The sequence below is a fragment of the Leptonychotes weddellii genome, chromosome 10 (genome assembly GCF_054177405.1).
Source record: "Leptonychotes weddellii isolate Sample4059 chromosome 10, ASM5417740v2, whole genome shotgun sequence".
Lineage (NCBI taxonomy): Eukaryota > Metazoa > Chordata > Mammalia > Carnivora > Phocidae > Leptonychotes > Leptonychotes weddellii.
Window position 1 is genome coordinate 119,139,108 of NC_138378.1, and position 10,041 is coordinate 119,149,148.

At 50.7% G+C, this 10,041-nt stretch overlaps 1 protein-coding gene across 2 annotated transcripts; it reads left to right on the forward strand.

Moving 5' to 3' along the window:
* Positions 1-295: 295 nt before the first annotated feature.
* On the forward strand, positions 296-5,886 carry CMPK2 (cytidine/uridine monophosphate kinase 2). 2 transcript variants are annotated; one of them, XM_081797247.1, is made up of 3 exons: positions 296-914; positions 2,281-2,395; positions 3,571-5,886. In XM_081797247.1, exons 1-3 carry the CDS (start codon positions 324-326, stop codon positions 3,774-3,776), a joined length of 912 nt encoding a protein of 303 aa, XP_081653373.1. In that variant the 5' UTR covers positions 296-323; the 3' UTR covers positions 3,777-5,886. The 2 variants fall into 2 exon arrangements, with proteins under 2 accessions (XP_081653373.1, XP_081653374.1); XM_081797248.1 differs by having other exon boundaries at positions 297-746.
* The last annotated feature ends 4,155 nt before the right edge of the window (positions 5,887-10,041 follow it).

Consider the following 10,041-nt stretch of genomic DNA (forward strand, 5'->3'; position numbering starts at 1 on the left):
ACAGAGGAGGAACCAGCGCCGGGCCGAGAGCACCCTCCGGGTGGCAGCCGGGGACGCGCGCGCCACCCGCGACCGCCCCCTCCCAGCCGCCGCCGCCGTTCGTGGGCGCGGACCGCGAGCGGGCAGAGGGGACCGAGCCGCAGAGGGCGCCCCCAGCCCCGCCCCGCCCCGCCCGCCGGTCGCTTAACTTTCGTTTCCCCGGCGGCGGCCCGAGAGCGGCGGGGGCGGGACCGGACGAGCCCATAGCCTCCGCCCTCCGCCCGCGCTCCCCACTGCTGCTCGGGCGCCTCCCGGGGCCGCGACGCGGGGCCTGCGCTCCGGCCATGGCACCGCCGCGCCGCTTCGCGCTGGAGCTGCCGGGCTGCACGCTGGCTCACTTCGCCGTCGGCGCCGACGCCCCCGGCGCGCTCCCCGACCCCCGCGCGGCCGCGCTCCTGGGCCCGCCCGGCCGCAGCTACTCGCTGTGCGTGCCGCTGGCGCCGGGCGGGGACTGCGCGGCCCGGGTGCGGGCGGCGCGGCTGCACCAGCGCCTGCTGCACCAGCTGCGCCGCGACCCCCTCCGGCGGTGCGAGCTGAGCCCGCTGCTGTGCTACGGCCCCGGCGGCGGGGCGGGCGGCGTGCAGCACGGCTTCCTGCTCCACGACCCCAGCGACAGCCCCGACACCCGGCGCGCGTTGTTCTCCCTGCTCGGCGAGTCCCCGGAGGGCCCGCGTCTGGGCGAGTTCGTGGGCGACGCGCGCCGTCAGGTGTGGCAGCACCTGTGGGAGCTGCGGGACGGCGCGGGGTGGCGGCAGGTGGGCCCCCGCGAGCGCGTCGTGTCCGCCCCGGAGCCCGCCCTGCACCCGGTGGTGCCCGACCTGCCCAGCTCTGGGGTCTTCCCGCATCGGGAGGCCGCCCGCGCCGTTCTGGAGGCGGTAAGAGTTCTGCCCCTTCCCGGCACTCGGGTGGGCCCCCCAGACAGGGAGTGGACAGGGCGCGCGCTCTCCGGGGCTGGCCTCTCCAGCCTGGCCTCTGCTGCCCAGGGAACTGATTGACGCCGTCGACAAACCAGGCCGCTTGAGTGCCAGACTCTGGTTTAGACACTGCGGCTCTTTTCTCCATTCTTGGCCGCCAGGAACTTCCCATCCGAGGCGGGAACTGATGTCCCAAGGCCACGCTCGCCAGGCCTGCTCTGAATGCGTGCAGAAGGCGCCTCGGGAGGGAAGAGGCCGCCGGGTGCGGGGAGGATCATGCCATCTGGGAGGCCGGGGCGTGATTTTGGGGAGAAAAGGGCATGAGTTTGGGGTTTAAGAACCTTGTTCTAAAACCGTGGCTGCCTGCTTACTGGCTGCTGGTCCAGGTCGCACGACCCCTCTGTTCTCCCTTTGGTCTGTGAAACCCTTGCCTAGCCTTGGTCAGGACAAGCAGAGCTCTGGCACACAGCAGGTGCTCAGGAAAGGAGAGCGAAGATTCTTTCCCAGCGCAGCCTGGGCGGGGCCTGGGATGTCCGGACTCGGCTTTCTGAGGCTGCACTGTGGAATTTAGTGCATTTTGCAAGCTTTGGGGATTGTATTACGAAGCGGTTTAAAAGGGCAGGACCAGTCGCTTGGGTTTAAATTCCAACGCGGCATTTATTACCTGTGTCACTTTCAGTTTCTTATTCCCCGCCCCCCCCCCGCCTCAGTTTCCTTAGTTCGTAGAGGGGAATAATAATGCTGCCACCCTCACCGAGTTACCGTGAAGGCTGGCCATGTTAATCCTCGAAAGCACTTAGAAGATGAAGCACACGCATGTACAAACGTGCGGGCCTCGCTGCAGAGAGGCCGCGGTAAGCAGTGCGGGAAAGCGAAGGTGAGAACTCAGAACGGCCCGGGACGCCCGCGCAACTCACCGGGTGACCGCGGCGCGCGGCTCTCTTCTCCGCCCCCTAGCGGTTAGGAAGGGACGGTGCTGGCTGCTCCCGGGAGCTGCGGTCGCAGCTGGCACAGCACGTGCTACAGTTTCCGGTCGCTGGGTCACCCTAATCCGCACTTGCGGTCTTGCCCGTCCTTCCTCCTCTGGGGTAGCTGGTCAGCGTGGGTTGCAGACTGAGTGAGCTCAGCCGCTATCGCCTTTTTTGAGGCACAGCTATTCAGTAAAAAATGAAGGAATTCAGCCCTTCCCAGGTTCAAAATGCTATGAATTTGGCACGGCGTCAAACACAACTAACGCCTTCTTAGCATTGGGCAGTCTTGCTCTCAGCAGTTAGAGACCGCAGAAGCCCCGCTGCTTCACTGCTCACGCGCAGACATTGTTTCGCAGTGCGTACCCTTCATTCCTGAAGCCCAGGCAGTGCTTGACCTGGTTGACCAGTGCCCGGAGCAGGCCGAGAGAGGAAAGTTCCCGGTCATTGCCATCGAAGGACTGGATGCCACAGGTAATGCTACCTTTGAGTTATAGGCAATGCGATTAATTGATCCCTTGCGGGAACAGACAGGTCTTGAATAAGTCAAACTCGATACAGAGTTCAATTCATAAGCTTCATGTCGGTCTCCAGTGCGTGCCGGGCCCGGAGCTAGGCAGGCCTGGGAGACAGACGAATAAGACCTCCGGCGGGAGGCCAGGGGAGGCTGGGCCTCAGGTGCTCTGGTGACCGCGAGAAGGCACTGAATGCGGCCTCGGTGTGGGGAACAGGGCCGTGGTCGGGGACAGCTCTGGAAGGGCTGACCCCGGGACTGTTTTCGGAACAGATCAGAGAAGTACCGGTGAGGAGGGCAAAAGCGGTCCTCCCCGACAGAAGAAAGAGCGCGGGGGCGCCTGGGTGGCTCAGTCGTTAAGCGTCTGCCTTCGGCTCCCGTCATGATCTCAGGGTCCTGGGATCGAGCCCCGCATCGGGCTCCCTGCTCCTTGGGAGCCTGCTTCTCCCTCTGCCTTTCTCTCTCGCTCTGTCTCTCATGAATTAAAAAAAAAAAAAATCTTAAAAAAAAAAAAAAAGAAGAAGAAGAAAGAGCGCGGGCGAAAGTGAAGGGACTTGAGCCAGACCGGGGTATCCGGGACCCACAGGCCGTTCAGAGGGCCCTTCTGGAGCAAAATTAGGAAGAACTAGGAAGCGGAGGGGAAAAAGCCTTGGAGCTGCCAAACAGATACCAAAACACAACGGACAACTCACACTTAGCCCCAAACACAAAAAGCAGGAGAAGCAAGGCGCCAAGGGCAGCAGGATCCGGCCAAGGCCGAGGTCCGGCTTGGGGCAGACGTCACGTGGTTCAGCGTGAGGCGGGGCTCCCTCCGCAGCAGGTGCAGAGTGTTTTGAGGAACCAGGTGGAGGTTTTCCCAGGCCCGGAGGTCTACGCCAGAGTTTATCATTAATTTGTAAACAAGAGCACCATTTTGGTTTTCTTCCAAGTGTTGTGATACCAGAGAGAGGAAACCCAGGTTCCTAAAGGTCTGCGTCTTTTTTTTTTTTTTTTAAATCAAGAATCATAGTAGGCAATGAACTGCTTTGATTTACAGGTGGATAGAGTGTCTTTGCTCTTTCTGGGCTAATATGAGCGTTTGGGAGCCGTTTGGTGGCTGTGGTCATGAAGCGCTATGTTTGTGTCTTTTCTGCAGGCAAAACCACTGTGACCCGGTCAGTTTCGGACTCACTCAAGGCTGTGCTCTTAAAGTCGCCCCCCGCTTGCATCAGCCAGTGGAGGAACATCTTTGATGATGAACCAACTATCATTAGAAGAGCTTTTTACTCTTTGGGCAATTATATTGTGGCTTCTGAAATAGCTAAAGAATCTACCAAATCTCCTGTGATTGTAGACAGGTAGGTGTAAAGATGCTGTGAATTTGGCATTTTCTCCCTAAGTGTGTGCACGTACCTATATATTGCAAGTATACACCTGTGTTTATTAAGTCAAACTGAATTATGATAATAATAGGAATAATGTCTATGATTTGTTAACTACCCACACCACAGGCTGGCATTTTGCTAAGAGCATACATACATTTTACTGTATCTGAACAATTACATGGTAGGTGGATACTAAATGTTATCCCCAATTTACTGATGAGAAGCCTAGGTCTTACAAGGGTTAAGTAACTTGCCACTGACTAAGCTAGAAATAGCATATTGGGGATATTGACAAAGCCTCTGCTTTAGAAATCGATGCTTTCAGTAGTTCATTTGTTCATCAGCTTATTTATAAAACATTTATTGGGCATCTACTGTGTGCCAAAGACTGTTCTCAATTTAGGGGATTCAACGGTAAATGAGCTAGACGATGATGCTCTGCTTTCATGGAGCAAACATACTGTTGCAGGAGAACAGTCAAGTGCATAAAGACATATGGTAATATCAGAGAATGATAAATACTCTGAAGAGGGTAAATCAAGGTGGATATGGCTGAGGATGGCCTCTCTAAGGAGGTAACGTTGATCTGAGTTCTGAATGCCCCAAAAGAGATGGGAATGAAAACTATGGAGTAGCAGCATTATGGAGAGAGGGATCAGCAAAGCCTACAGACAGAAAGAAGGTAGCATATTCAAGGACTAGAAACAGGCCATTGTGATGAGCACATAGTGGACGAGGGGCTGCTTTCTGGATGAATGGACAGAGAGAGACGGGGGATAGAACAGCAGGGCCCATGGGCCAAGATAGTGCGGATTTTATTCTGAGTGCAGAGGGGAGCCATTGGAAGGTTTCAGATAATGGAGTGACATAAACTGCTTTAGATTTTTAAAATTCCATACCTAAGAAGTAGCTTAAAATACCACAAGAATGATTGAAGTGTATGGCAAGCAAGTCATCCTCGGCTTAAAATCACCCAACTCGATGATACGGAAATTACAATCACGGTGAAATCCCATTTTGCTCTCATCAGGTAGGTGAGAACCAATGAAAATGTGCTGAGACTCAGAGCTGGAGATCACGGGGGTGGCTAGAAGCCCTACAAGGCACTGGTGGGGGTGGACACGGGGCTCAGAGAGCGATCTGAAAGGGACAGCAAAGTGAACACTGCTTTCACCTCCTGAAGAAATGCAAAAGTTTCTTTTTTAAAATTTATTTCTTTTTTAAAAATTTATTTTTATTTTTTACTTAAATTCTGTTAATTAGCACATAGTGTATTATTAGTTTCCAAAGCAGGGTTCGGTGATTCATCAGTCTTTTTTTTGAAGATTTTATTTATTTATTTGAGAGAGAGAGTGAGAGGGGGCACAGCACGAGCCAGGTGAGGAGAGAGAGAGAAGCAGACTCCCCACTGAGCAGGGAGCCCGATGTGGGGCTCGATCCTGGGACTCCTGGATCATGACCTGAGCTGAAGCCAGACGCTCAACCAACTGAGCCACCCAGGCGCCCCTCATCAGTCTTATATAATACCCAGTGCTCATTACATCACATACCGTCCCCAATGTCCATCACCCAGCCACCCCATCCCCCCACCCCCCTCCTTCAGCTGTGTTCATAATATTGAAAAATTTGAAAAAACTGAAAGCCCATCAGTAGAAGAAAGGGCACATAAATACTAGCATATTTGTGAAATGGAGCACCATTCAGCAATATAAATCAGTACACTGCATCAGTGTGCATAAAATGCAAAACCCTCATTTTGACTGAGAACATCACGTTTCAGATAGGTGTTCAGTAGAATACAAGCCAAATAATAACAAACTGTAGAGAACGGAGGGGAGAAAGGATATTGAACAAATTTAACAGTGCTAAGGAGAGAGAAATGCAGTTGATACACAGTACAAAAGGTTGAAAACCCCAATTGAATTATTGCTTAATGTTCAGTGAATGTGTCTTGCTCTCTGCAATTTTACTTATTTTTGGAAAGATAAGCAATTGTATTGAAGTATGACAAGTATGCAGGAAAAAGCACTAATCATAAATGTAAATCTCAAGGAATTTCAAGTAGTGAACACACCCAAGTCTGGATGCCTGCACCCACATCCAGACTTAGAACGTTACCACACCCCATAAAGCCAGGTCATTCTCCTTCCCAGTCCCTGCCCATTCTCCCCCCACCCCCTCCCCGTAGTGAACACTGCCCGACCTCCATCACCGTGGAATTGTCTGATCTATTCATGACGCCCTGTACATGCAGCTGTGCCTTAGGACTACCAGCATCTGACTTCCTTCTTGCCACATAGGAGAATCGCCTAGCTGCTATGAACGTACATATTTTTTTTTTAATAGAGAGAGAGTGCGGGGTGGGGCGGGGAGGGGTGGGGTGGGGAGGGGAAGAGGGGGAGGGAGAGAATCTTAAGCAGACTCCGTGCTGAGCTCAGAACCCGACTCCAGGCTTGATCTCATGACCCTGAGATCATGACCTGAGCTGAAGCCAAGAATTGGATGCTCCACTGACCGAGCCAGCCAGGCGCCCCTATGAATATTTTGTACATAACTTGGGTGCAGGTCCATATGCAGTTTTGGTGCGTAGATTCCCAGGAGTGGAACCGTAGGGATGTGGGGTTCACATGTGTTCAGCTTTAGCAGGTATTGCAAAAAGTGTTCTGAAGTGGTTGGAACCACTCACTGTGACCACCCCGCCCCGCAGCGGTGTTTGAGAATTTCCTGTGGCTGGTGTCCTTGTCAACATCTAGCATTGCCTGCCTTTTTTTGAGGGTCTCCACTGGTTCCTGGTGGCCAAGCTGATAGTTACAAGCTAGTTTGCCATATCTGGAAATTTCTATCCCTTTCTTGAAATATCTTTCTCTGTACAATTTTCTGTATCTCTGAAATATTCCATGAAAAGGCAGTTCAGAGCGTGTGTAGGGAATAAAGTGGGAGGTGGTGGGTTGCCAGGCAAGATGAACACAGTAAAAATAAGTTAGAAGGCCAGGGCCGTCCTCTAAGCTATGACACCAGCAGGCAGTTTTAACGCTGGGGATGGCAAGATCGTTATTTCAGGGTTGCAAGTTATAGGGGATCCTGGAGAAGGGTAAGAAATTGCATTCCTTTTTTGGGACTTCTTCACCTGTGGGATGTTTTTACCCTATTATTAATGTGTCTGAATCTACCTACCATATCTGAGATCTTTGTTTTCATACAGTGTCCTTTTTCAAGGAGACAGACTAAACTTCTCCTAATATGGGGTGACTCCCTGGGGCACATGATTTCTTCAGATGTCCCTGGAGTTGCACTGGTTTCTGCGTGTAGACAAATACCTATCCTCTCTGCTCCCAGTTTCCTAATGTGTTCAATGGAGATACTCCATATCCCTTCCCTGCCTACCACTAAAACCTGTGGTGAATATCCAACGGGTTGATACACGGGGAAGTGCTTTGCAATAGCAAATTGCTATTAAGATATAAAGCATTATTATATAAGCTATGTACAATGTGTCGGCAAATTGCATTTGATTTGAACTGATGTGGCTTGCCTGATGGCAGGAATGGAAAATTCTAAATGGTGGAGAGTCTGAAATTGATGGCCAGCGGGTATGATTATTTAAAATGAGCGGCAGCGTTGTTAGTGAGAGAGCCCCAGCTATAGAAAGCAGGGCTCTCATTCTTCCCTTGCTTTTTCTTCTTTGTGTCTGTGAATTGTCAGCAATTTCGTTCTTTAGAGAGATACTGTATCACCTTGTCAAATGAGAAGAAAAGAGCGGTTATTTGTTGTCTGGGTGGGTTTTGTTCATGTGTAAAGATTTTAATGAAATCCATTTTAGACTACACCATCATCTAGCTGAACAAATGAGGGCGACAGAGTCATTTTTGATGGTGACTGTGGTTAAGGTTGGCAACTTAATCACCCTCATTACCTTTAAAAATCTATTCTTGCTGATGGTTTTTCCACAAAAAGAAGGCTTTTAAAATGAAGATGATATCAGCCTCTGTATTCATAGCTGAGTATTTAATTCACTGAACATGGGACATGTGCAAAATGCAGAGCAAATTGTAGTTTGGCTGCCAAGAAAAAGAACGCCTGGACCCTGCATGGATTTATTCAGCTTGGGAGACTAGACTCATCTCACAGAGAAGGGGAAGTGCACGTTTGTAGGTGGTGAATCAGGGCCGTGATAGAGAGGAGGCTCCTGGGTGGGACTCCAGGAGCTAGCTGCTGTGGAGGCTGGGGGTTTGCAGCACACACCTCTGGAGGTGGACAGGGCTTGGAAGGGTGGATGGTATTGGAATTGACCACCTCTCAAATTAATTTTTTTGGTCCTTTTCAGTATTGTCTGTATTACCATCATTTGCAAATGCAGCTTTAGTTACAACCGGTGTCCAGTAAGAATAGTATTGTCTTATAATGACAGGGTGATACAGTTTTTAAAGGACTTGTCTCTTTTTATTTTTTATTTATTTTTTTAAAAACATTATTTATTTATTTGACAGAGAGCTAGTAAGAGCAGGAACACAAGTAGGGGGAATGGGAGAGGCAGAAGCAGGCTTCCCGCCGAGCAGGGATCCCGATGCAGGGCTCGATCCCAGGAACCCGGGATCATGACCTGAGCCGAAGGCAGACGCTTAGCGACTGAGCCACCCAGGCGCCCCAGGACTTGTCTCTTTTTACAGCAACTGTGGAAGGAAACAAAAGTTGTGTGCTTTTCGTCTTCCAGATGGGGAAGGTGAGGCTATATTGGCTTAAATGAGTTACCTGTGTCCACAGAACCAGTAGCGGGCAGGGGATAAATCAATACGCAGCTCAGAAAGCACTGTGAATTTATTTTGTAGATCCCAGTACATCCTTTTCACTGTGAAAAGAAGTTCAAATATAAAATGGTCAAGAATTTAGGATTTTATTTATTATTTCTTTTAAAAGATTTAGTTATTTTAGAGAGAGAGAAAGCGTGTGTGCATGAAAGCGGGGGGAAGGGTCAGAGAGAGAGGGAGAGAATCCCAAGCAGACTCCACGCTGAGTGCAGAGCCCCATGTGGGGCTCGATCTCACAACCTCGAGATCACGACCTGAGCCGAAACCAAGAGTTGGATGCTTAACCAACTGTGCCACCCAGGCACCCCCAGAATTTAGGATTTTAAAACACTGAAGGCAGTAAATTGAAATACAGACCAGGGTGGGGCTATAGGTACTTCTCTACATTGGGATGTTTATAATAATTTTCATAAATATCTGTTGTACGTGATAGTCCTTTGATACTGTATTTGAAGTTTTGCATTTAGTCGCTTAAGATTGGAATATGACATGAACAGGGCAAGATTATAATAAGGTATGCCAATCAATAAACTGATTCCAATTCATTCATTTGCACACCCAAAGAACATTTACTGCATACTGACTGTGAGCCAGACACTGGTTTCAGGTTTGGGAATGCAGAGGTGACTAAAAAAGGAATTTTCTAAGGGAGGAGTGGAAAGAGGTCATACTTATAGACAAATTGCTTTTCTTTACCATGAGAAGCTCTTCAGTAGAGTCGACCGTGAAAGACATTGAGGGCCCAGAGGAGGGAACCATGAGCTCTGCTTGGGGTCTCATCTGAGCAGGGCTCTGCAGGTAGAGTAGGAGTTTTGCTCGCTGAGAAGCTCACTCCAGGTGGAGGAAAGAGCATGAAGACAGGCTCCTGTGATTCAGCGTGCCGGGGCGCACACCCTGAATGCTGTTCTGTGTCTTAGCTAGGCTGGACGTTTCCGGCAGGCCGTGGAAAGCCATGGGGCATTTTGAAATAGATTGTCTTTTATTGTTGTGATTTTCTCTTCCTCCCCCTGCCAACATTTAAAATGAACCAGTCAATAGGGCTCTGCTTCACTCAGGGAGGATTTCACAGGGTAGTGGAGGTCGTATTTGTGTTCATTTCCCTCCCTGACAGGTGTTGACACACAGTGAGAGGCTGGGCGCTGGGCGGGACAAAGTCCGCCTCGCCAGGGTCCCCAGAACATGGATTTCATCCGCAGATTTTTATGTGGCCGAGACGCAGGATCAGATGCCAGGGGACTACCAAGCACATCTCTCCTCCCGGTCGCCCTCCCTTCCACGGAAGGCAATGTGGGCCAGGCCAGAGAGACGCAACAGTGTCACCTCGTGACAGTGTGGTGTCAGCTGAGTCTGTGTTGCTCTCTGAAGAGCCCACTGCATTCTCATTGTGGTTGCTGACTTCGGTTTATTTTTTACATTTTATAAATACTTTATTTTTTT

Coding starts and splice junctions, on each gene's coding strand:
- CMPK2 (XM_081797247.1), top strand. CDS start 324: ATGGCACCGCCGCGCCGCTTCGCGCTGGAGCTGCCGGGCTGCACGCTG. Junction 915..2,280: donor CCCGCGCCGTTCTGGAGGCG/GTAAGAGTTCTG, acceptor ATTGTTTCGCAG/TGCGTACCCTTCATTCCTGA. Junction 2,396..3,570: donor CGAAGGACTGGATGCCACAG/GTAATGCTACCT, acceptor TCTTTTCTGCAG/GCAAAACCACTGTGACCCGG.